The 27,491-nt window shown below is 31.4% G+C and overlaps 3 protein-coding genes and 1 long non-coding RNA gene across 13 annotated transcripts in view; 2 read left to right on the forward strand and 2 right to left on the reverse strand.

Annotated features, from left to right (window-relative positions):
• Positions 1-629: 629 nt before the first annotated feature.
• LOC130900190 (protein smoothened) lies at positions 630-9,174 on the reverse strand. Its single transcript, XM_057810638.1, has 8 exons — positions 7,737-9,174; positions 4,270-4,494; positions 4,012-4,213; positions 3,749-3,919; positions 3,250-3,634; positions 2,895-3,190; positions 1,249-1,497; positions 630-1,197 (listed from the first exon to the last, which is right to left on the reverse strand). The coding sequence occupies exons 1-8, from the start codon at positions 8,803-8,805 to the stop codon at positions 726-728; spliced, it is 3,069 nt and encodes a 1,022-aa protein (XP_057666621.1). The 5' UTR covers positions 8,806-9,174; the 3' UTR covers positions 630-725.
• LOC130900191 (uncharacterized) lies at positions 4,973-8,754 on the forward strand. Of its 2 annotated transcripts, none has more exons than XR_009060148.1 (3): positions 4,973-5,378; positions 5,463-5,704; positions 8,583-8,754. It is a non-coding gene; the product is annotated as an uncharacterized LOC130900191 (long non-coding RNA). The 2 variants fall into 2 exon arrangements; XR_009060149.1 differs by lacking the exon at positions 8,583-8,754 and adding an exon at positions 6,696-6,882.
• A 635-nt stretch (positions 9,175-9,809) lies between the features above and the next one.
• On the forward strand, positions 9,810-13,089 carry LOC130900192 (dihydrolipoyllysine-residue acetyltransferase component of pyruvate dehydrogenase complex, mitochondrial). 3 transcript variants are annotated; one of them, XM_057810639.1, is made up of 6 exons: positions 9,810-10,135; positions 10,459-10,760; positions 10,857-11,099; positions 11,378-11,721; positions 12,046-12,392; positions 12,455-13,089. In XM_057810639.1, exons 1-6 carry the CDS (start codon positions 10,017-10,019, stop codon positions 12,582-12,584), a joined length of 1,485 nt encoding a protein of 494 aa, XP_057666622.1. In that variant the 5' UTR covers positions 9,810-10,016; the 3' UTR covers positions 12,585-13,089. The 3 variants fall into 3 exon arrangements, with proteins under 3 accessions (XP_057666622.1, XP_057666624.1, XP_057666625.1); XM_057810641.1 differs by having other exon boundaries at positions 9,834-10,135; positions 11,426-11,721; XM_057810642.1 differs by having other exon boundaries at positions 9,834-10,135; positions 10,857-11,036.
• Positions 13,090-15,401: 2,312 nt separating this feature from the next.
• LOC130899868 (E3 ubiquitin-protein ligase RBBP6) overlaps positions 15,402-27,491 on the reverse strand; it is a 35,238-nt gene continuing 23,148 nt past the window's right edge. For all 7 annotated transcript variants that reach the window (XM_057810028.1, XM_057810024.1, XM_057810030.1 and 4 more), the window contains one exon: positions 15,402-17,568. In XM_057810028.1, coding sequence (XP_057666011.1) covers positions 15,540-17,568 — 2,029 coding nt within the window. In that variant the 3' untranslated portion in view covers positions 15,402-15,539. The remainder of the gene's footprint in view (positions 17,569-27,491) is intronic.

Consider the following 27,491-nt stretch of genomic DNA (forward strand, 5'->3'; position numbering starts at 1 on the left):
CAAATATGCGTACAAATAATTAAATATGGTGTATATAAAAATGATAACAATCAAGTCTGGTCCTTCGAGCCATATTTAAATTAGCCACTTATAGAAGTCTCCAAGGACCAAAATGTGTAAATGATATTATTGGTGCAATGGTGGTAAATAGTGTCTTCGGTAGGAAAGTTAGTACTTCAACTCTGGTCCTTCGAGCCGGATTTATAATAACCACCAACATAAGTCTCCAAGAATGAAAAAGTGTAATTAAGAGTATCGATACAATGGTAGTAAATAGTTTGTTCAGAAGCAAAAAATATCAATTTGGACTTGGTGAGATTCATACTGAATACGCTATAAAACTTTGGTTCTTCGAGCCGGATTTAAACCAGTTATTTATGGAAATCTTCAAGGATCAAAAAGTGTAATCAAGAGTATTGATTCCAAGGTAGTAAGTAGTGTGTTCAGGAAGGATAAATTGTCCCTAATTTGGAATTGGTGATATTACTACTGAATACACTAATTTTGGTCCTTCGAGCCGGATTTAAACCAATCATTTATTAAAGTATCTAAGGATTAAGGATGTAATTATGATTATTGGTGTGTTTGTATAAAGTTTTGTGTTCAGTAGAAAAATTTTAGTCTTTAAATTTGAGATCAGAGTAACATCGGAGGTAAACTCCAAAATTTTAATAATAAAATAGTAAAACTAGATTCTTATTAAAGGACAACAACAACTATTGATATTAAACTAATTGTTGCATTTTTTTTATATCGATTTTACACTTCCGATCCAATAAATTTTCTTCATCGGTATCTCTATTAAGAGATTCCCTTTCTTGGGAGCTGCCACAATTTTTATATTTCTCCTTGGAGATTCTTCTCTTTTTATTAGTTTCGATTTCCGAGCTTCTCCTCGCCTTCCTATATCTATTTTCTTTCGTTTTAGTTTGTTTACTTTTATGTTTCTCATTTTCGGTCTTCTTCATATTTTTAAGTTCGTTATCTAAATCTTGAGCATTTGCTTGAACCGCAACATCTATGGACGTCTTCGATTGTCTCGAACCTCGATTTTTATCGACGCAAACAGAATTTCCGGAATTTAAAGAACTCTGGACAAGTTGTTTTATTTCCGAACAAGAGGAACTGTCGCTTCTTATATGACAACTATCTGAATCTTCGGAATACTTCTTCCTTGTAACTTTAGACCTCCTCGACCTGGATAAAAATGATTAATAGTACAAATTCTAAATATTACGCGATAATTACCTTTTACTTGAATGAGAATCTCTTCCCGATCCCTTCTTACTACGTTTTTCTTGTTCGAAATCTTTATTATATTTTTCTGATCGATCTGCATCACTGGAAGAATCGATTTCTTCGATATGTATACCTTGTCTGAGGGATTTTAATGCTAGTTCATCATTGAGATCTAAATTGTTTGCGTGGTTACTTAGTTTCATGTTAAAAGTACTTTCCGATATGGTTACCGAAACATTTTCATCTTCACTTCCACTCCTATAAAACAAAATTTAAGTTTCATAAGCAATTTTTTCTAATTTCAGTTACATGCAAAGAGGAATCTATTTAAATGTTTATTTTAGATGAAAAAAAGTCCACAAACTCTATTAAAAACAATAGAAAATATTCAAGACTAAATTATTTATTAATTTTTTCCATAAACTGTAATTTAATATTTGATACATAAACTAGATATATAAATGTATACTATAGTTCAAAGATTTCTGATACAAAGTGGCAACGTTGCACAAACTTGAAAATTGTGGTTATATTTTGAGATAATAAAAACAATGCACAAGATAAAAAGCCAGTTTCATAATAGGAGACTATCAAAAAACTAATTTCATTAACTATAACAATAAGAAACATGTTTAAAGAGAAGATGACACCACAAAATTTTATGTGGAAGACGCTTAATAAGTTTGGATAAAAAATTCCTTATTTCATGTAAAACGATGTAGACTTTTTGTAAAAAATGTTTTTTTGACTATAAAACTGATAATAAGAAAAAGTTATACAATAATATAGAAATTAATTGTGACTATTTGTGATACATGTCCAAGGAAGGTTAACGAATGATTACATAACCTCTAAATTTATTTTGTAATGATTTTCAGTCCTCATTATGTTATATTAGTATAAATAAAATATTTTATTGTCCTGTAATCACTTAATCAGACAGACTAACTAAATATTGTCCAGGATCCACAAATTCTGATCCACCCCTGGTTGGTTAAAATGAAAACGAACAGGTCAGGATTTAAAAAAAGAGTTTTTTTACAACATAATTAAATAGATTAAGAAGTATTGGCACAAGGTCCCATAAATCCAAGATCCATCCCTGTTTCGATGAAATGAGAATAAACAGGTCAGGACTCGGCAAAAAACAGAAGTACTTAGAGAATTCTGAGTCCAACTAAGTCATAAGAAAAATAATTTTACTACAAAATAATAATTAGATATATAGCCCAGGTGCCTACAAATTCAAGATCCATCCCTGGTTGGATAAAATGAAAATGAACAGGTCAGTACAACATGACATTTTAAAGAAAATTAAGATAACTACCTGGTATAACAAAGGACAACATTACCTTTTAATTTATTTTGCAATTATTTACAGTTCTTAGGAAGTCATAATAATATAAATAAAATATTTTATTGTCCTATAATCACTCTAGGTAAATTATAATTAGGTAGATTGAAAATTAGGTCGGAGCCCTAAAAATTTAGGATCCACCCCTGGTTGGATGTAATAAAAAAGGACAGGTCAGGACTTCACATAAGTGCAATATGACGTATTAGAGAATATTGAGTAACTATCTGGTCTCCTTATCAGAAAAACAACATGCGGAATAAAAAATTCTGTTTGCTATCATATTCTTCATAATACTTACTTGCCGTTGGTTATGTTACAAGGAATTCGAAGTTTTCCGTTTGAAAGTAGATTATTGATATGAGGACCGTCAAGTCCAGCATTGCCAGTACGTCTACTCAAATTGGGTCTAAACGCTTTAACTTCCCCGGTATTAGTTAAGGCATTTATTATTTGTAAATGTGAATCTAAACTCGTACTACTTTCTCGTTTTGTACCGGATTTGGAAAGTCTTCTAGATGTTTGACTTATATTCCTGGAATGACTTCTGAACTGTCTATTCGACCTGTGTTTGCTTCGGTGTCTTCTGGAATTCACCTAATTCATAGAAAATATTTTTTTTCATACACATATAAAGCTTTTTTGTTATTATTAACCTTTCTTGTAGCTTTCAGTTCCGCAATCTGAACGGAAACTTGACTATCTCCCGAGTTTCTTCTACTTTCGATACTGACATGTCTGAAATTTAAACTGACTTCACTATCCATCGAATGATTATTACTTGATGCCGAATAAGCGACTTCATTCGGTACGGCTCCTCTTCTATTAACCAATCTTGGTAAATTAGCTGCCCATGTTGTACTTAATTCGTTACTAGCTGCGCTGTTCAATTCAAACTGGAGTCCTACTGGATCCGTGTGGTGCTGACAAAGAATCGATATCTGTCCCCCATCGTTGAACTTTTTTCTTTTAGCAAAAGCTTGAGCGATTATTTTGTGCTTTTGTAGTTTCATTGGTTCTTCTATCTCACAATGAAATTTTCTGTAATTAATATATTTATATGTAAATACCATATACGTTGAAAACGTTCTTAAAATGAAACTTTCACTAACAGAAAGACACAATTTAGATGAATTCGATTATATATGCACTCACTTTCTAATATATCTACCCCAAGCATGTAAAGTAGCATCACACCATACCCAAGAAGCCATCGCTATACCGGATCCGAAGACTGCCAACAGTTGTAATTGTAGCATTGCTACACTAGGACGTGAATCTTGTTTGCAATGAGTAGAATCTGAACTCAAACTTGTCAATTTACAGCTGTAGAAAAATAAATATTACAATAAACAAATTCTAATTACAGGCATTGGGTATTTGTATTAAAATCACTTAATATTTTAATTTGAACTTACTAAATATAATCCTGTAGACTTTTATTCCATTGCGATGAATTTTCAAAAATGTAATGATGGTAACCGAAGGTAATTACGCAAAATACTATCATAAAAATAGTAAAAACTCCCATTCTAACAATATTTGATCTAATTTTTCTACTGGAATGTTCAGATATTATTTCTCTACTTTCAATTTTCACTTTAATAAGTAGTAGGAGCCCTAGAAATTTAAAAATATGGAACTTTCTACTGAATTTAATATCGCAAGCTTAATACCTTTAACTATAATATATCCTGAGGCAATCATTGCAGCTGCTAGGGGTGTTAAAAGTAAACCCGCTCTGGCTGCTTTAGTGACAAATCCCACAAAGCAAATACCTGTCACATAGTCACCATCAATTTCACCGATAGCCATTGTTGTAATTGTTAAAATCAAAGGAAAACTCCAAGCTACTAAATGGAAATAAGCCCTTTTTCTGTCTACCCTATCTTGAATCTTTCCTAAAATATTCCCGTTTTACATAGAAATATACAAGTACGTTTTGTATATTTTTTCTTCAAATTCTATTTATTCACCAGTGACGAAAATATTATTATCAACAAATCAGATTAAAATCAATTAAGGATTAATTGCTTCAATGATACCTCCAGAAAAAAAGTGCAATGGATGTTTTTAAGAGTAATAAAAAAAATTATGCTAGTCTAATAAGCCATAATGTGGGTATAAAACAATTTGACTAAGAAATACATAAGATTGATATAAATATTTTCTTTAACTAATAGACTCGAAATGAGTAAACGAATCATTATTGAATGATATCGAATTTATTCTATATACATTTAGATTAAACCGAAAACATAAAAGATTAAAAAAACATAATCTCAAAATATCCATTTTGATTTTATTCTAAATTCTATGGCATATTCATAAACTTGACGTTGCTGCTAAAAATTTTATTCTTTTTGACGTGTGTATTACAGCGTTTTGGTTTTCGTGATATTTTTGTTGGTTATTCGGTATTTATTGACGATATTATGGAAAATAACGAAAAGAAAACAAACAAACAAACAGAAAGATAAATAACCCCAACATCACGATCTAACGTCATATGTCAAAACCATGTGACATATTGCTACGAACGGCCGACGAGGAAAGATAAAATTCGTTTATGTTGAAAGTCACCGATGGCAACGATGAATGGTCTTATGTATTTAAATGTTTTTAACTTTGTAACAACAAATGTCAACGGCAACGGAAAGTCAAGTTTATGAATCGTCCTTTTTATTATATTGCAATCATAAACAAATTTGAACATTTCGTGAGCTTTTTTTGCAATTTTTTCAAATTGAAATAAAATTTAATGTAAATACAAGTTTCACGATAGGTATGACAAACATTTTAACTTTTATCTCGATTTATATTTTTTATTCTTATATTACAACTGAGTATTGATGTTGATTCTGTTTAGAATTTGAAGAAAAATTTATTTACGTTCGATATAAAAAACATACCCAAAATTTGGACAATTTTTTTGAGCAAGCCTACAAATTAGCTCAGACTAGCAGGTCGGTTAAGTTAGGTCTACCTGGAAAAATGTTAGTAGTGAAACAAAGGAATTAGTATGGAACTAAAGTACATTCAATTCTACCATCATGGGAAATGGTTATTCAGTGCATCTGAAGATTTTTATTTAATACGTATAACATTATGGTGAGTCACTATTTGATTACTTGCAAGTTGATTTATTCAGATATAACTATAAAATTACACATGCTTTGTTTTGAAAAGGCATTACAATCATGTTCTCGAATGAAAACAGCAAAACAAGTTTCTTCATTTTAATAATTAGATTTGTATGGCTTTATTTATAACAATATAATATAATTATACTTCCATATCTGATCGTTTTCGGTAATGAGTACTTCCGGTTTTACCAATTATTGAATTCGTTGGGTTTTTTTAACCGAATTTATAAATTAGAGGATTCTATTTTGGGAGACATATTTTTACAAAATTGTGCAAAAACGTATAGTTAGAAAAAAGTCAAATACAATTTTTGTTCACCTTTTATTTACATTAGAATTGGGATGTTAAGCAGACCCAGGGACGGATCCATTTTCTCGTTAGGTTAAGTTTACTTTAGGTTATCTTAATTGGTCGATAACTGACGAAAAAGATATTTTTCTATGAAAAGCGATAAGTTTTTATGATCAAAAGGATCTGTAGTGCATTTCAAAAAACCAAACGAAGTCAACCAATCTTATTAATGGTACAACCGAAATACTAGACTACAAGAGTGTGACGTCACATAGCGCAATTGTTAGCGCAGGTCAGGAATCACTTCTCAAAGTTTTAACTGAGTTGACGATCGTATATATGTTGAGTTATTCGTGATTTTTTCGTATTTTCTTTGATAAATTTTGAAAATAAAATACTTTCTGGTACAAAACACATTACCTATCATCTTATAAAACAGTAAACTAAGTGAACACTTTTTAAATAATTTTAAATGACACACACTACCCCACAAACTGTTTGAAAAGTGAACTATAACAATATGACGGCCGTGACGTCACGTCCCGGTTGACTATTTCCGTTTGGTATGTAGATAAATGGATTCTGCGACATCGAAACCGTCATATTAACGTATTAATGTAATTTTAAGCCTGAAGGGAATCTAATTGATTTTGTTGTATTTTAGTAGTTTGACATGCTCTATAGGTAACTAAATGGATAAAAGTTAATAAAATAGAGAATAATGGACACAGCTTTATAAAAAATTGCATATCATGCACTACCTTTTTATATGTTGATAAAAAAATGTTATTATATTTATTAAACAAATAAATCTGTTCTATAAACATAATAATTGAATAGATAAGAAACCATAGACATCGTACATTTTATTTCATCAGCTGATATGACTTCCAACAAACATTATTTGTATCAGAAAGTTTACAGATAATTAATAGACCAAGGTAGAAGCCTTTTAAAATGATAGTAGGATGAAACCTATTGGAAAAGAAGGAGAATATAATAAAAATAAAAATACTTTGCGAGCGATATGAGGTCGAGAAGGGGAAGGGGGTGAGTTTTTAAGGGCTAAAAACGGTTTATCTCGACTTATCGCAAAAGTAAAAGTAGTAAGGAAAAAAGAAATAGCAAAGTTGTAGGTAATGAAAGTTCTACAACTTTTGTATTGACACTTTTTTGCATAACCTCAAAATTTATAACCAACGTTTTGGTTATTTATTTTCATCTTTTACAAAAAACATAAATGTTTCAATTGAACCTACTAAATATTTTTCTTTCTAACATTATTCCATTTCAAGAACTTATAAAATAAACAAAAAAATTAATAATCTTAAAAAAATGCAAGTACCTATTATTCATATTGGGGCGAAATCTTAGAAGAACAGGTTATAAGGACAAGTAACTGAATTTTGTCATTTCAATAAGTAAGAAAAAGGATTATGAGTCTACTTTACTTGTTCAAAAATTTTTGTGGTGCTATTAACAAGATATAAGCAAAATATGTGTTAATTTTGCAGGGGAGTATATTTTGTACATTTCAGCATTAATCAGAACAAATTCAAGCTAATTTGGTGTTAAACTTCAACATTCTACACTTGTTCATCTCAAATTTATTACATAGAACTAAATATTAGTAAGTTATTATTTTACAATTCTCATATCATAAATCTAATGCATTTGATTGAAAGAAATATATGGGAGTACTTACCTAGTGCTTGTAGAGAATTCATATGCCAAGAATAGCTGAATATGACAAACCAGACCAATCCGGCAATCATGAAATAATACACCATAACAAATACGATAACACACGATAAATTTTCAGTGGCACAAGGCTCGGATTTTCTTAACGTTCCTTCTTTTTTACAAACAATATCCTCCCTAGTCTCACTTCCTAAAAATTGTACTAACCATCCTCCATATGATATACAAAAACATACATTGACATAAAATATGGCTAGAGCTGGATATTTGTTGGCCGTTTTCCAGTCAATTACAAAAGTTGCTATAGTAAAAATATTCGATAACATGCTAAACAATGTACAGTATGCTATAAGTTTGTGTATTTGATAATGTTCATTTTCTGTATAAAGAGAATCTTTACATTTCAAACCGCAACCTTCTACGTCAGGATACCACCATTCTTGTTTGTCAGTCTTTACTAATGGATCCATACAATAACCTGTTGTATTGAACTTAACTTCATGGATATCATTTTTGCAATTCATGGGAAACAAACGTTCATCTTCACAATTGAAAAATTCGGGAAACACCGAACTGTTATATAAAATTTTACAAGGCTCTAAAGTAATTTTACACATTTCATAAGAAGGTAAATCCACTTTATCATCTTCACATTTAGGCATGTATAAAGAACATAGGAATGGTTGAATAACTGCCCAGCATTTAGGAATAAATTTTAAATATCTATATAACTGTAGTTTTTCTTGTACTTTCTCTTGACTTTTCAAATCAGTAAGGTCTAAAGTTGTGCTATGATATGGTAATTTGGCCCCCATGCAAGTAGTGAAATTTAAAATTTGGCATTTCGCAGATCTCTGGCAGTACGGAAGATTTAAATCGTATAATTTTAATCGTGACGTTTCCTTTGTCTTTTTTGATTCTTTATGATGGATGTGAGGCGAAAAGCTGTAATTTTGCGGTGTCGATTCAGTCTCAAAAGAATCGTAAAATTGCGATTCTTCCAAATATTTTCTTTGAATTGTTCCGCAAGTAACAAGATGCGGATAAATTATCAACAACAAAAACACTTTCATTGTTATATATTAATAAAATAATTATGTTACTGTGTTTTATGTAAGTTTAAAATAAAACACACTTGCAATTCACTTTTTTTTTCAAAATCAAATTACTCCTTGGCGCCTTGAATGGAAAATACACAATAAATAGACCACCCACGTGGGAAAACCCCACACGATGTCAACAAACAATCCTGTATCATAAAAGCTAAATAACAATATTACCGTTAACGATATTTTGTAGATGCATTTTAGTCTAATTCGATAATAGTGGATTTTCAAGTAAAATTTTAATAATTATTTAAAAAACACCACTGTACTATAAACATTTTGTTTTTATACAATATACTCAAAAACTACTTTTGTTAATATGTATTAAGTTCTGCTAATGTCCTTGAAAATTATCTGTCACTGACAAAGATGAATATATATGAATATTTCAATGTAAATAGAGACAGGAATAAACAACAAATCTTTACACTTCTTGGAAATATAGACTGCTGAACATAAAATTAAACGCATACCGCGAAGTTATTTTTAATATTATTTATTTTCACCTTGGACATCTAAAAAGGTAGAAAGCTGAAAAAAAGAAGAGGATTATCTTCTTCACATAACTTGATTTGGTACTTGCTCGATGCTTATAGATATAAATTCCATCGAATTTGATGTCGAATAAGCTTACCAATATTGTTCTAATACTCAAAAATTCTAAAAAACTTACTGCAGAAATGGAATGAAAAATTTAAATTACCATTAATTATAACAAAAATTTTATTGTGATTAAAGGCTTACAATTTTCTAACCGGTTACTTTCGATAAACGAACGCGCCTGTTGTTATTCAGTAAACGCTTTTGATAGCCCAAGAATTTTCATTTCCCAATAGTTTTATTTACATTTTTAGCTTCAATTTGTTTTAAAATTAATATTTACTATATAATTAATTTATTTTGAGAAAATTTACTGTTAGTAACGGTTAAAATTGAAATTTGGGTGAACGTGAAAGTGACTATTAGAAACGTCAACCAAATACCTTAAGTTATGTTCTCTGTAAAACGTATGATTTAAACGTCAGTTTTGCTTGTCACTATTTAATTTCGTGAAAGACCGACTTTTAAATGACCTAGAGAAGGCTGTTGGATTGGTGAGTCTCTTCCGAAGTCTTCGAAGATCACCACTAGTACAAAATAAAAAAAATAAAAATTTATATAAAAAAAGGTTATATAAAATGTTTCGAACGATTATTTTACGAAGTGATGTAGCTAAAGAAGTTGTGAGAAAATCCTTCCGATCAAAAAGTATTAGAAATGTTTCGGTTGAATACTACAAACGAAGACATTATCACAGGTAACATAACATTTTTATAACCATAAATTTATCCTTATATCTTATTTTATCATCCTCTGTTAAGTTATGTAACAGAGCCTATCCTAACGTGTCTAACCTGTCACACATGGAAACATTTTAATTTGATTAAATATATATTTTGTTTCCTTACAAAAACATAATTTTTCATTCAAAAATCATCAATATTAATTACAATAAAGATTCATATTTAATTTTTTATAGAATATATTTTGTAGTGATTGGGTTGAATTTTTGAAATCATTGTTTTATTCCCCTTTGCAGTAATTTTTGTATTATTGTATATTGGTTGGTTTTGATTATAGATCTTTATTTGGACCTGAATCGTCTCAGGTATTACAAAAATTGGTTAAAACAGAACACAATTTTGTCAGAAATTATGCTAGTGATCTTCCAAACCACACAAAAGTTACACTTCCGGCACTTTCTCCAACTATGGAACTTGGTACCATAATTAGTTGGGAAAAAAAAGAAGGTGATAAGTTAAATGAAGGTGATCTCTTAGCAGAAATTGAAACTGACAAAGCAACTATGGGATTCGAAACACCAGAAGAAGGTTATCTGGCAAAAATTCTCATTCCAGCTGGAACCAAAGATGTTCCCATAGGTATATACATAAATTGAATATTTTTCTCTTGAAATTAGGTCAAGAAAATGTGAACTATGTATTAATTAATGTAAATATATATTTTTTGTTTTTTAGGAAAATTGGTTTGCATTATTGTTGAATCTGAAGCAGATGTAGCTGCTTTCAAAGATTTTAAAGATACAGGTACTGCTGCACCTGCACCACCTAAAGCTGCTCCAGCACCTAGTGCACCTGCTCCTAGTGCTCCAGTACCAGCTTCATCTGCAACTCCAGTTCCTGAAGTACCTTCTACAGGTAGGGTGTATGTAAGTCCAATGGCAAAGAGGTTGGCTGAACAGAGGAATATCAGATTGGCAGGTTAGGCTCTGAATAATGCTCATTCATATTAACATTAAGCTACTTAATGAGCACTATGAGAATTATTTTGATAGATTTTATCACAAAATCATTTTGGTATCACTTCGGGTAACTTCTTTGTAATAAAAATGGTTTTAAATTGTTTTGTAATTGTATTGCATGTATATTTAATTATGCATGTATTAGATGGAAATTTTTAGTGTCACGCCCTTTTTTTTTCAAATTTTAATAGTAATTTAATAATAAATATTGCTCTTAAGATAGTGTTTATTGTTCAGGCAAAGGTACTGGATTATTCGATTCTATAACCACTTCTGATCTACCAGGATTAGAGGCAGCTCATCCAGCTCCAGCTGCACCTGGAATTAGTCTACCTGCTGCTGCTCCAAAAGGTTCTGCTTCACCTTTTGTTGATATCCCCGTTACTGGAATGAGGGCTACTATCGCAAAGAGACTACTCCAATCCAAACAAACTATTCCCCATTACTATCTATCTGTAGAAATTAATATCGACAATTTATTGGCAATTAGAGCTAGATACAACAAGAAACTAGAAAAGGATAAAGTTAAATTGAGTGTCAACGATTTTATTATTAAAGCTGTAGCACAAGCTAGTTTGAAGGTAAAAGTTAATTTATTTTATCAAGAAAATAGTTTGATAAGAAATTATTTAAAATAATTAGGATCAAATTGATTGAAAATATTATATCGCTTTTTTGTTATTATCTATCCTTTTAACAGCTGAATATCTTTATTATAAATATAAATAAACTTTTATGGTAACAAGTAGAGTCAATGTGGGTAATTGGAAATTATTTTTGAAAGTTCATTTTGAAAAATTTTGATTAGTGCTCCTCTAAACTATGCCTTTAGTGATAAAGACTATAACAGGAATTTCATTTTTGTTTTTTTAATACTGTCAATTCTTAATTTGTACTATTTTAAGGTTCCGGAAGCTAATTCATCTTGGCAAGAAACTACAATTAGGCAGTACAGAAACGTGGATGTTAGCGTAGCCGTATCGACTGATAAAGGTTTAATCACACCGATTATATTTGAGGCTGAAAGAAAAGGCGTTGTGGAAATAAGTAAGACGATGAAAACATTAGCAGTAAAAGCGAGGGAAGGAAAATTACAACCGCAAGAATTTCAAGGAGGTACAATTAGCGTATCTAATTTAGGTATGATGGGAATCGATCAATTCTGTGCAGTTATCAACCCTCCACAGAGCTGTATTTTGGCTATAGGAACTAGTACATCGAGATTGGTAGCGGATCCATCTTCTGACAAAGGGTAAGCTACTACATATTCGAATATTTGTGGTTTAAAGTGAGATCATCATTGTTATATTTCAGATTCAAAACTTCTCAATTTATGCAAGTGACACTGAGTTGTGATCATCGAACGGTAGACGGTGCTGTAGGTGCAAGGTGGTTGCAGGCTTTTAAGGATCATCTCGAAGATCCAGTATCGATGGTTATTTAAAAGATTGAAAGTGTTCCTAATATCATTTCTCCACACATTATTTATAAAATCGCTGCCAATCATTAGGGTGAAATTGAAAAAAAAAAATTACCACACCCTAGAACACGGAGACAAAAAATTTATTCTAAGTGGTTATAAGCAAGTTTCTGGATTTATTTTTTTGATATACCTACATATATTGAAATATATTTATAGTAACTTGCTTAAAAGGACCAATTATACAAAAACAACCGTATTAGTTAATTATTTATTTAATAAGATTAAAATTTATTTAATATTTTGACTTCGTGTTCTTTATGTATCGATAGGAAGTCCTGTTTTAAAATTTTAAAAATGTTTATTAGAATGAAATGCTGTATTTACAGGTATATTAACAATTAAATCATATTGTGACTCATTTTGGTTCAATATTTTTCAAAAAAATAATCAATTTGTTATAAATTCGAAATCTTTATGATTTATATAAATATCACGAGGTATTGTAAAATAAATTATATTATAAATATTCTATATTTTTTTATTTTAGTGATAGAAGACGTTATTATGCTCCCCAAGGGGGTAACTGCAAGTATAATTATGTAATATAATTTTTTTGAATACAAATTAATGTAGAAAGTGGATAAGGAGCTTGATTGTACATTTCAACGTAGTTCAGAAAAAATGATTTTTAAAGTTTTAACTCAAAGCAGCTGGTAGCAATTCGATCAGATCATTTGAGCCTATTATAAAAAATTATTCACATTTAGTGCTCTTTCTGGTCAAAATTTCATTCAATGCTATTTAGAACATCCAAAATTAGAATTTACGGAAGAATAATATGAACAGCAGTTACATATGAAAGCGAAATATGTTTTTTTAACAAAGTCCAAGTCCTTCTATACTAATGAGATATCTACATCTATTATAGTACATAGCACATACTCCAAGCAAATTATATTTGCAAAAAGGATCATTGAAGAAGGGAAAATAAGTATAAAAAGAGTGAGCCTGTGTTAGTTATAGACTGATAAGAAAAGAAAAATAAGTCATGGGACATTAAGGCCCGTGGTACTGTAGATATTTGAGAAATTATTCACATTTAGTGATCCATCTAGAAAAAAATTATTTCCGTTAATCTTTTTCATTTAGTGTATCGATTATGAGGGGACATTTGAACTACCAATTGATTTCCAAGTGGTAGTTTTACTACCATTACACTAACAATCATAATTACGTTGTCAGGTCCTTCGAGCGAAATAATGTAGGTTCGAACGACCAGATAATGTAATTATGGGTGTTTGTGTGGTGATACTAAACAGTGTCTGGATATTACCAACTAAAAAATTGTATTTTGTCTTTGCGACTAAATATATGTCCATCAAACTAGAGTATTTTGGTATTTTGTTAAATTTTTAGCTGACTTTTTTATTTAAAAGACAAATAAAGGACCTATTTGAAGGATGGACGGTAGAAAATTGTCTAAAAATGGGTGTCAACTTCTTATAATGTGAAATATTAGTAAAAACAATGGATTTTCAAAGCAAAATAAGACACAGTTATTAAAAATATCGATAGTAGTTCAAATGTCACAAAACTCAACGAGGAATGTCAAACATTTTCTTTTAGTTGGAACATTTGAACTACCAATGGAAGTTTTAGTGTGTACAATGTCGTTCACACAAGTTTAGCTTGTGGAAAATGGGAAGTTGTGAAGTTAAAATATGATTTGAAACCTTTTTTTACCAACAATTTTTCCTTTTGGTGATGGAAAATGTGAGATTGTGGGTCTGAAGTTACTTAAAGTGGAACAACGAAAAGGAATTCATACAGATAAGACAAAGTCGATAGTAGTTCAAATGTCACAAAACTCAACGAAGAATGTCAATAATTTTTATTCAGTGTACCAATTTTTAAGGGACATTTGAACTACCAATGGAAGTTTTAGTGTGTACAATGTCGTTCACACAAGTTTAGCTTGTGGAAAATGGGAAATTGTGAGGTTAAAATATAATTTGAAACCTTTTTTTACCAACAATTTTTCCTATTGGTGTTGGAAAATGTGAGATTGTGGGCCTGAAGTTACTTAAAGTGGAACAACGAAAAGGAATTCATACAGATAAGACCAAGTTGATAGTAGTTCAATTGTCACAAAACTCAATGAAGAATGTCAATAATTTTTATTCAGTGTACCAATTTTTAAGGGACATTTGAACTACCAATGGAAGTTTTAGTGTGTACAATCTCGTTCACACAAGTTTAGCTTGTGGAAAATGGGAAATTGTGAAGTTAAAATATGATTTGAAACCTTTTTTACCAACAATTTTTCCTATTGGTGATGGAAAATGTGAGATTGTGGGTCTGAAGTAACTTAAAGGGGACAAAAAGACAAGGAGTTCACAGTTATTCGTTTTTGAATCGGAGTTTTTTGAATCTAGCGAAATAATGTAGGCTCGAAGGACCAGATAAAGTAATTATGGGTGCTTGTGTAGTGGTACTGAACAGTGTCTGGATATAAACAACTCAAAAATTGAATTTTGTTCCTGTGGTTAAATGAATATCCACCAAACTAAAGTATTTTGGTATTGTGGTAAGGACGAATAAAAGGACTTATTTGAAGGGTGGACGGTAGAAAATTGTCTAAAAATGTGTGTCAACTTCTTGTAAAGTGAAATATTAGTAAAAAAAATGGAATTTTCAAAGCAAAATAAGATAAAAGTTATTAAAAATATCGATAGTAGTTCAAATGTCACAAAAAATCGACGAGGAATGTTGTAGAATTAATTATACTATTGATACGGAAAGTTTTACATTTTTTTTTGACGAAATAAAATACTAAAACCGATGAAAGTATATTTTTTATTGTTGTTGCAATTAATAATCACAATACACATTTACCTAAATTTATATGTACAAAGAAAATATCCACTGTTTTCACCTAACAACTTATAAAAAATGGTATTTGACGCCGTGCACTTTCTATTTATGTTTAGATTTTTTCTTTTTCTTCTTATTTTTCTTATGTTTTTTCCTTTTGCGTTCTTTCTCGCTATCGCTCGAATCGGATTCCTCCGACGAACTACTACTGCTGCTACTGCTGTCGCGCTTCTTCTTCTTCTTGTGTTTTTTGCGCTTCTTCTTTTTACGCTCCTCTTCCGAACTGGAGGACGATTCCGTTTCACTACTAGAACTCTCTTCCGAATCTTTCTTCGATTTCTTTTTACCACCTTTACTTTCGTCTTCTATATCCGAATGCGATTCGTCGTAATCGGGTTCGAAACTGGCTTCGTCGATCGTAGCTTTACGTTTAGCCGTCATCAGTTGTTTATTAATATCCTTCTCCTCCAATTTATTATCTTCGTCTTCTTTTTTCTTGGATTTGTCTTTTTTAACCCGTTTTTCTTTTTTCTTGTGCTTCTCTTTTTTATCCTCGCTGACGCTTCTGGTTCTCGAACGTTTTTTCTTCATTTTTTTGTTATCATCTTCGCTTTTGACTTTATCTTCTTTTTTATGTCGGTCTTTTCTGTTGCGATCCGTTCTAATATTTCGATTGTATTGATTTGTTTCGGTTTTACTTCTTGTTCTTTCTCTGCTGCCGCGTCTCCTCGATCGCGATCGCGATCGCCTGTTCCTTTTGTTGTGATCGTTCACTTCTATTCTTCTTTCGCCTACGGTGATGTTTCTACCGCCGTCTCCTCTTCGAGAAAAAGGAGATACCGTCGTCGATCTTCTACTCAAATTTATTATTTTATCTGAATCGTCGACTTTAACGCCGAGACGATCTTTTACCGAAATCCTAACTGGTTTGATGTCGCTTTTCACCGTCGCCGCCGCTATTTCGTCGGTATCTTTTTTTATTCGTTCCGATCCGGTTTTTTTGACATCGGGATTTCTGATGGCGTTTATCGCTTTGGCGAATATCGCATTTTCGGCTCGTTTCAAAACTTCGCTGGTAACTACTTTTCCGTTTTTGTCGGTTTTCGTATCGGATTTGTTCGTATCTTTGGGACTGATGGCGCCGCTTTCGTCTTCCACTTCCCATTTCGATATTTCCGGAACGGGAGCTAAGATATCGGTTTTTTCCAGTTCCGCTTTTAGATCCATATCGTTAGAATGTAATTCTAAGACGTCTTTTTCTTCATCTTCAACTTCTTTAATTTCTCCGTCTTCTGTTAAATCTGCGATCTCGTCTCCTTCCGGCGCTGGTTTATTACCTTCGTCTCTACCTTCGAATGGAGAATTTGTTTCTAATCTGCCATAATTTTCGATAACGTTAGTATCTATTTCGGTAACGACATCTTCGTATAGACTCATTTTGGAATCTTGTCGTTCTGGTGTGTGTTCTTTCGAAGCGACTAATTCATTTAATTGAGATTCTTCCTTTCGATTCACATTTTCTTCGTTTCCTTCTCTTGGCGACGCGATTGCATCTTTTTCCGGATTTTTCTTCTCGATGTTTTTATCTTCATCGTCGTCTTCTTCGTCTCTCCTATTTTTCGGTATAACTTGTTTAAATTCATCTTTGGATTTCTTTTCTTTATTATCTTTTTTGTGTTTGTCTTTCTTGTCTCGTTTTTTCTTCTTTTCGGAATCTTTTTTCTCTTTATGTTTCTTTTTATCTTTACTTCTTTTCGATTTATCGTCATCATCTTTGTCCGATGAATCTCTCCGTCTTTTTCGATGTTTATCGGGGCTGTCTTTGTCTCGTTCTCTAGATTTCGATTTTCTCCTTGGACTTCGGATTTTTTCTGGAGTTCTGCTTCTCTTATCGTGTCTACTACGTTTTTTGTCGTAAGATTCTTTGCGACGTTCTGGTTTATCTTCTTTTTTAACAGCTTCTTTCTTTTCGGATTTGTAAACGGCTTCTTCGACACCTGGCGGTCCTATGTCGTCATCTACGCCAGGTGGGGCGATATCTTGGTATTGCCTCTGAGGTTGAATGCTGTGAATTGTCTGAGGAAGCGACTGATGGAACGGGGGCTCTTTGTTCATAAATGGCGGACCAAACCTAAACAGAAACGAAAAAAATTTATAAAAATCGTGATGTATAATTTATAACACGTCGATCTTTCATTTAAGTAGTGAAAATCTTTTAGAAAATATACAACAAACTGAGAAAATTGTTAATATATATTTCGGTATGTTTTTTTTTTTTAATTTAAATTCAGTTTTTCTTTTATTTTTTAAAGACAGATGGAATTTTGTTTCGAATCAAGACCGCAACAGGTCTAAACGTCAAATTTTTATCTGTCTTTAAAAAATAAAAGAAAAACTGATTTTAGTAAATCAAAAAAGACGATTTAGGGACGTAAATATATTTATGTGGAGTAAACCAAAGTTTGGCCGAAGCACCAAATCAAGGAAGTTGTAATATTTCGTTTCTTCGCTATTTTTTTTTTTGAAAAACGTATTCATATGGACACTTCTCTGTTTGTATATTACCAGAAGTCGAAGGATTCGTTGTGATTCATCCTCAAAACGATTTTCTTTAAATTGAATGACAAATCTTTCTTATTAATAGTAATAATACTTTTTTTGTGAATCAAAATAGAATACTAAGCCAGATTTATTTCATATTAATTTCATTTTTCCGTAATTATGGTCCTCAAGGTCCTCGATTTAAAAATTGAATTACCTTTATCAAAAGTTCTAGTTGAATTTGAATTTAAAAAGTAAAATTGTAACTTTGAATACATGTTTGTAAGAAGTATGAACATTGAAGGAGTAATTTAACAGATTTTTTTATCTCGTTGACTTTTTTGATAAAAGCTTTGGTCTGGCATTTCTAGAGAATCATCTATATATGGCTTCCATTGGAGATTTTTTATAATTTTTGTTTATAAATTTTGTGTTTTTGTTATTCGAAAAATGGAACCAATAAATTTCATATTTGATTAAATCCGCTTTATATTTTGTATAAAGTTTACAGATTCGAAAATTTATGGAAATAACATGTGACTGTATAGTTGAATTGAAACATTTTTGTATAAAAGAATTGTGGACACAGTGGGTTGCCCACACCAAAAATTTATTATCCAAACAACTTTTTCGAGTATATAGGAAAGTGTGGATGATGAAAATTGGAGAAAAACTTACTGAAATGAAATGTTTTTCGTAAAACACGTTTCCCAAACCAAAAATCTGTTATCCAAGCAACTTTTTCGAGTATATAGAAAAGTGTGGATGATGAAAATTGGAGAGAAACTTACTGAAATGAAACATTTTTCATGAAGCACGTTTTCCAAACCAAAAATCTGTTATCCAAGCAACTTTTTCGAGTATATAGAAAAGTGTCGATGATGAAAATTGGAGAGAAACTTATTGAAATGAAACATTTTTCATGAAGCACGTTTCCCAAACCAAAAATCTGTTATCTAAGCAACTTTTTCGAGTATATAGAAAAGTGTGGATGATGAAAATTGGAGAGAAACTTACTGAAATGAAACATTTTTCATGAAGCACGTTTCCCAAACCAAAAATCTGTTATCTAAGCAACTTTTTCGAGTATATAGAAAAGTGTGGATGATGAAAATTGGAGAGAAACTTACTGAAATGAAACATTTTTCATGAAGCACGTTTTCCAAACCAAAAATCTGTTATCCAAGCAACTTTTTCGAGTATATAGAAAAGTGTGGATGATGAAAATTGGAGAAAAACTTACTGAAATGAAATGTTTTTCGTAAAACACGTTTCCCAAACCAAAAATCTGTTATCTAAGCAACTTTTTCGAGTATATAGAAAAGTGTGGATGATGAAAATTGGAGAGAAACTTATTGAAATGAAACATTTTTCATGAAGCACGTTTTCCAAACCAAAAATCTGTTATCCAAGCAACTTTTTCGAGTATATAGAAAAGTGTGGATGATGAAAATTGGAGAGAAACTTATTGAAATGAAACATTTTTCATGAAGCACGTTTCCCAAACCAAAAATCTGTTATCTAAGCAACTTTTTCGAGTATATAGAAAAGTGTGGATGATGAAAATTGGAGAGAAACTTATTGAAATGAAACATTTTTCATGAAGCACGTTTTCCAAACCAAAAATCTGTTATCTAAGCAACTTTTTCGAGTATATAGAAAAGTGTGGATGATGAAAATTGGAGAGAAACTTATTGAAATGAAACATTTTTCATGAAGCACGTTTCCCAAACCAAAAATCTGTTATCTAAGCAACTTTTTCGAGTATATAGAAAAGTGTGGATGATGAAAATTGGAGAGAAACTTATTGAAATGAAACATTTTTCATGAAGCACGTTTTCCAAACCAAAAATCTGTTATCCAAGCAACTTTTTCGAGTATATAGAAAAGTGTGGATGATGAAAATTGGAGAAAAACTTACTGAAATGAAATGTTTTTCGTAAAACACGTTTCCCAAACCAAAAATCTGTTATCTAAGCAACTTTTTCGAGTATATAGAAAAGTGTGGATGATGAAAATTGGAGAGAAACTTATTGAAATGAAACATTTTTCATGAAGCACGTTTTCCAAACCAAAAATCTGTTATCCAAGCAACTTTTTCGAGTATATAGAAAAGTGTCGATGATGAAAATTGGAGAGAAACTTATTGAAATGAAACATTTTTCATGAAGCACGTTTCCCAAACCAAAAATCTGTTATCTAAGCAACTTTTTCGAGTATATAGAAAAGTGTGGATGATGAAAATTGGAGAGAAACTCACTGAAATGAAATGTTTTTCATAAAACACGTTTCCCAAACCAAAATCTGTTATCCAAGCAACTTTTTCGAGTATATAGAAAAGTGTGGATGATGAAAATTGGAGAAAAACTCACTGAAATGAAATGTTTTTCATAAAACACGTTTCCCAAACCAAAAATCTGTTATCCAAGCAACTTTTTCGAGTATATAGAAAAGTGTGGATGATGAAAATTGGAGAAAAACTCACTGAAATGAAATGTTTTTCATAAAACACGTTTCCCAAACCAAAAATCTGTTATCCAAGCAACTTTTTCGAGTATATAGAAAAGTGTGGATGATGAAAATTGGAGAGAAACTTACTGAAATGAAACATTTTTCATGAAGCACGTTTTCCAAACCAAAAATCTGTTATCCAAGCAACTTTTTCGAGTATATAGAAAAGTGTGGATGATGAAAATTGGAGAAAAACTTACTGAAATGAAATGTTTTTCGTAAAACACGTTTCCCAAACCAAAAATCTGTTATCTAAGCAACTTTTTCGAGTATATAGAAAAGTGTGGATGATGAAAATTGGAGAGAAACTTACTGAAATGAAACATTTTTCATGAAGCACGTTTTCCAAACCAAAAATCTGTTATCCAAGCAACTTTTTCGAGTATGTAGAAAGTGTGGATGATGAAAATTTGAGAAAAACTTACTGAAATGAAACATTTTTCATGAAGCACGTTTTCCAAACCAAAATCTGTTATCCAAGCAACTTTTTCGAGTATATAGAAAAGTGTGGATGATGAAAATTGGAGAAAAACTCACTGAAATGAAATGTTTTTCATAAAACACGTTTCCCAAACCAAAAATCTGTTATCCAAGCAACTTTTTCGAGTATATAGAAAAGTGTGGATGATGAAAATTGGAGAAAAACTCACTGAAATGAAACATTTTTCATAAAGCACGTTTTCCAAACCAAAAATCTGTTATCCAAGCAACTTTTTCGAGTATGTAGAAAAGTGTGGATGATGAAAATTTGAGAAAAACTTACTGAAATGAAACATTTTTCATAAAGCACGTTTTCCAAACCAAAAATCTGTTACCCAAGCAACTTTTTCGAGTATATAGAAAAGTGTGGATGATGAAAATTGGAGAAAAACTCACTGAAATGAAATGTTTTTCATAAAACACGTTTTCCAAACCAAAAATCTGTTATCCAAGCAACTTTTTCGAGTATATAGAAAAGTGTGGATGATGAAAATTGGAGAGAAACTTACTGAAATGAAACATTTTTCATGAAGCACGTTTTCCAAACCAAAAATCTGTTATCCAAGCAACTTTTTCGAGTATATAGAAAAGTGTGGATGATGAAAATTGGAGAAAAACTTACTGAAATGAAATGTTTTTCGTAAAACACGTTTCCCAAACCAAAAATCTGTTATCCAAGCAACTTTTTCGAGTATATAGAAAAGTGTGGATGATGAAAATTGGAGAAAAACTTACTGAAATGAAACATTTTTCATGAAGTACGTTTTGCAAACCAAAAATCTGTTATCCAAGCAACTTTTTCGAGTATATAGAAAAGTGTGGATGATGAAAATTGGAGAGAAACTTATTGAAATGAAACATTTTTCATGAAGCACGTTTTCCAAACCAAAAATCTGTTATCCAAGCAACTTTTTCGAGTATATAGAAAAGTGTGGATGATGAAAATTGGAGAAAAACTTACTGAAATGAAATGTTTTTCGTAAAACACGTTTCCCAAACCAAAAATCTGTTATCTAAGCAACTTTTTCGAGTATATAGAAAAGTGTGGATGATGAAAATTGGAGAGAAACTTATTGAAATGAAACATTTTTCATGAAGCACGTTTTCCAAACCAATAATCTGTTATCCAAGCAACTTTTTCGAGTATATAGAAAAGTGTGGATGATGAAAATTGGAGAGAAACTTACTGAAATGAAACGTTTTCCACAAAGCAGGTTGCACACATGAAAAATCTATAATCTGAGCAGCTTTTTCAATTATATGGAAAAGTTCAAATGAAGAAAATTGGAGAAAAAAAAATAACTAACTAAACTAAAACGAAATACTTTCCATACGGTAGTTTCCAAAATGGAACACGTATTATCCAACAAGTATTTAAAAATGTAGATGAGAATTGGAGGAAGTTACTAAAATTGAATATACAAGGTGTTCCAAAATAAAGTTCACCTTTGTATTCCTCATTGCGTGAACACAACTATTCGGAGGCGGCGCTAGAGTTATAACAATCGGTGCTTGGCTCTTGGGAATTTAGTCACTTTGGATTGTTTTTCGGTAATTCGGTGACTGTAGCGCGTAGAATCTGCAATATTCGTAAGGTTTCTCATTAAAATGATGCTCCAGACGCTCGATTGATTGGAAAATGAGTCGAGAAGTTTAATGAGATCGGAACAACACTCGATAAACCAAAATACAATGTCTTCTAGAACGATCGAAAACGTAGAGTGTTACTTTATCTGTTCGCGACGAGCTTGACGCGAGCGTTGCTTCAAACGTGCATAAATCATTTCACACCAAAATTTAAGGCAGCAAAATTTAGTTGGTCAAGCATTGAAGCCTTAGGACACTCCTCCGTGGCTTGAGATCGTACACCAGATGATTGAACGCTCTTCATCTTATTTTTCGACGTCAACAACCAAAATTGCCGTCACTGGAGTCCAACCAAAACGAAACTCGAACATCAGAAATCCATAAATTCGCTTAAAGTGACCGTATGGGCTGAGATGTCAACGCTTATTTTTTGTGGAGATGTTTGACGATTTTTTCGTGCTTGAACTGGGAAATTTTAATGGTTATAACCAAAGATCAAGGTTCCAGCAGGATGGAGCAGCTTCACACATGTCCAATAGATCTATACCACGAGTTTATGAAATGTTTTTTGGCAAATTGATGAGGTGACAAAAGTTGGACTGAACGCAGTCCAGATTTAACAGCTACGGACTTTTCCTTTGTGGCTATGTCAAATCTAAAGTTAACCAACTTCCCTGGCACGAATAAAAGAAAATATCTGTTTCGAAATGGCAACTAACAAGAAAAATCCCTGCAGAGTCGTCAAGGGTTATTTTAGTGGTAGATTAAATGAATTTGGACGATGCTATTTTAGAAAAATAAATTTCCTAGCAATGTATTTTAACATGTAATTAATATTTTTTCAATAAACCCCTTAGTTTTCTCAAAATTGTTATTTTAAATGTGAGTTTTCTTTTGAGACACGTTGTAATTTATAAAGCACCTTTTTAAACTGTATTTGAGATAGAGTTTCTGTAATGAAATGTTTTTCATTAAGCAGTTTTCCAACATGGAAAACGTTCAATCTGAGCAACTTTTTCAATTATATGGTAAAGTTCAAATGAGGAAAATTGGGGAAAAGATACTATAACGAAATGTTTTCCATGAAGCACGTTTCGAACGTGCTATGCAAGCAACTTTTTCGAGTATGTAGAAAAGTGTGGATGATGAAAATTGGAGAAAAACTCACTGAAATGAAATGTTTTTCATAAAACACGTTTCCCAAACCAAAAATCTGTTATCCAAGCAACTTTTTCGAGTATATAGAAAAGTGTGGATGATGAAAATTGGAGAAAAACTCACTGAAATGAAATGTTTTTCGTAAAACACGTTTCCCAAACCAAAAATCTGTTATCCAAGAAACTTTTTCGAGTATGTAGAAAAGTGTGGATGATGAAAATTGGAGAAAAACTTACTGAAATGAAACATTTTTCATGAAGCACGTTTCCCAAACCAAAAATCTGTTATCCAAGCAACTTTTTCGAGTATGTAGAAAAGTGTGGATGATGAAAATTTGAGAAAAACTTACTGAAATGAAACATTTTTCATGAAGCACGTTTCCCACACCAAAAATCTGTTATCCAAGCAACTTTTTCGAGTATGTAGAAAAGTGTGGATGATGAAAATTTGAGAAAAACTTACTGAAATGAAACATTTTTCATGAAGCACGTTTCCCACACCAAAAATCTGTTATCCAAGCAACTTTTTCGAGTATGTAGAAAAGTGTGGATGATGAAAATTTGAGAAAAACTTACTGAAATGAAACATTTTTCATGAAGCACGTTTCCCACACCAAAAATCTGTTATCCAAGCAACTTTTTCGAGTATATAGAAAAGTGTGGATGATGAAAATTTGAGAAAAACTTACTGAAATGAAACATTTTTCATGAAGCACGTTTCCCAAACCAAAAATCTGTTATCCAAGCAACTTTTTCGAGTATGTAGAAAAGTGTGGATGATGAAAATTTGAGAAAAACTTACTGAAATGAAACATTTTTCATGAAGCACGTTTCCCACACCAAAAATCTGTTATCCAAGCAACTTTTTCGAGTATATAGAAAAGTGTGGATGATGAAAATTGGAGAAAAACTCACTGAAATGAAATGTTTTTCATAAAACACGTTTCCCAAACCAAAAATCTGTTATCCAAGAAACTTTTTCGAGTATGTAGAAAAGTGTGGATGATGAAAATTGGAGAAAAACTCACTGAAATGAAACATTTTTCATGAAGCACGTTTCCCAAACCAAAAATCTGTTATCCAAGCAACTTTTTCGAGTATATAGAAAAGTGTGGATGATGAAAACAGGAGAAAAACTCACTGAAATAAAATGTTTTTCATAAAACACGTTTCCCAAACCAAAAATCTGTTATCCAAGCAACTTTTTCGAGTATATAGGAAAGTGTGGATGATGAAAATTGGAGAAAAACTCACTGAAATGAAACATTTTTCATGAAGCACGTTTCCCACACCAAAAATCTGTTATCCAAGCAACTTTTTCGAGTATATAGAAAAGTGTGGATGATGAAAATTGGAGAAAAACTCACTGAAATGAAACATTTTTCATGAAGCACGTTTCCCAAACCAAAAATCTGTTATCCAAGCAACTTTTTCGAGTATATAGAAAAGTGTGGATGATGAAAATTGGAGAGAAACTCACTGAAATGAAACATTTTTCATGAAGCACGTTTCCCACACCAAAAATCTGTTATCCAAGCAACTTTTTCGAGTATATAGAAAAGTGTGGATGATGAAAATTGGAGAAAAACTCACTGAAATAAAATGTTTTTCATAAAACACGTTTCCCAAACCAAAAATCTGTTATCCAAGCAACTTTTTCGAGTATATAGAAAAGTGTGGATGATGAAAATTGGAGAGAAACTCACTGAAATGAAACATTTTTCATGAAGCACGTTTCCCACACCAAAAATCTGTTATCCAAGCAACTTTTTCGAGTATATAGAAAAGTGTGGATGATGAAAATTGGAGAAAAACTCACTGAAATAAAATGTTTTTCATAAAACACGTTTCCCAAACCAAAAATCTGTTATCCAAGAAACTTTTTCGAGTATATAGAAAAGTGTGGATGATGAAAATTGGAGAAAAACTTACTGAAATGAAACATTTTTCATGAAGCACGTTTACCAAACCAAAAATCTGTTATCCAAGCAACTTTTTCGAGTATATAGAAAAGTGTGGATGATGAAAATTGGAGAGAAACTCACTGAAATGAAACATTTTTCATGAAGCACGTTTCCCACACCAAAAATCTGTTATCCAAGCAACTTTTTCGAGTATATAGAAAAGTGTGGATGATGAAAATTGGAGAAAAACTCACTGAAATAAAATGTTTTTCATAAAACACGTTTCCCAAACCAAAAATCTGTTATCCAAGAAACTTTTTCGAGTATATAGAAAAGTGTGGATGATGAAAATTGGAGAAAAACTTACTAAAATGAAACATTTTTCATGAAGCACGTTTCCCAAACCAAAAATCTGTTATCCAAGCAACTTTTTCGAGTATATAGAAAAGTGTGGATGATGAAAATTGGAGAAAAACTCACTGAAATAAAATGTTTTTCATAAAACACGTTTTCCAAACCAAAATCTGTTATCCAAGCAACTTTTTCGAGTATATAGAAAAGTGTGGATGATGAAAACAGGAGAAAAACTTACTGAAATGAAACATTTTTCATAAAACACGTTTCCCAAACCAAAAATCTGTTATCCAAGCAACTTTTTCGAGTATATAGAAAAGTGTGGATGATGAAAATTGGAGAGAAACTCACTGAAATGAAATGTTTTTCATAAAACACGTTTCCCAAACCAAAATCTGTTATCCAAGCAACTTTTTCGAGTATATAGAAAAGTGTGGATGATGAAAATTGGAGAGAAACTCACTGAAATGAAATGTTTTTCATAAAACACGTTTCCCAAACCAAAATCTGTTATCCAAGCAACTTTTTCGAGTATATAGAAAAGTGTGGATGATGAAAATTGGAGAAAAACTCACTGAAATGAAATGTTTTTCATAAAACACGTTTCCCAAACCAAAAATCTGTTATCCAAGCAACTTTTTCGAGTATATAGAAAAGTGTGGATGATGAAAATTTGTGAAAAACTTACTGAAATGAAATGTTTTTCATAAAGCACATTTTCCAAACCAAAATCTGTTATCCAAGCAACTTTTTCGAGTATATAGAAAAGTGTGGATGATGAAAATTTGAGAAAAACTTACTGAAATGAAACATTTTTCATGAAGCACATTTTCCAAACCAAAATCTGTTATCCAAGCAACTTTTTCGAGTATATAGAAAAGTGTGGATGATGAAAATTGGAGAAAAACTTACTGAAATGAAACATTTTTCATGAAGCACGTTTACCAAACCAAAAATCTGTTATCCAAGCAACTTTTTCGAGTATATAGAAAAGTGTGGATGATGAAAATTGGAGAGAAACTCACTGAAATGAAACATTTTTCATGAAGCACGTTTCCCACACCAAAAATCTGTTATCCAAGCAACTTTTTCGAGTATATAGAAAAGTGTGGATGATGAAAATTGGAGAAAAACTCACTGAAATAAAATGTTTTTCATAAAACACGTTTCCCAAACCAAAAATCTGTTATCCAAGAAACTTTTTCGAGTATATAGAAAAGTGTGGATGATGAAAATTGGAGAAAAACTTACTGAAATGAAACATTTTTCATGAAGCACGTTTCCCAAACCAAAAATCTGTTATCCAAGCAACTTTTTCGAGTATATAGAAAAGTGTGGATGATGAAAATTGGAGAAAAACTCACTGAAATAAAATGTTTTTCATAAAACACGTTTTCCAAACCAAAATCTGTTATCCAAGCAACTTTTTCGAGTATATAGAAAAGTGTGGATGATGAAAACAGGAGAAAAACTTACTGAAATGAAACATTTTTCATAAAACACGTTTCCCAAACCAAAAA

Source organism: Diorhabda carinulata, chromosome 12 (genome assembly GCF_026250575.1).
Source record: "Diorhabda carinulata isolate Delta chromosome 12, icDioCari1.1, whole genome shotgun sequence".
Lineage (NCBI taxonomy): Eukaryota > Metazoa > Arthropoda > Insecta > Coleoptera > Chrysomelidae > Diorhabda > Diorhabda carinulata.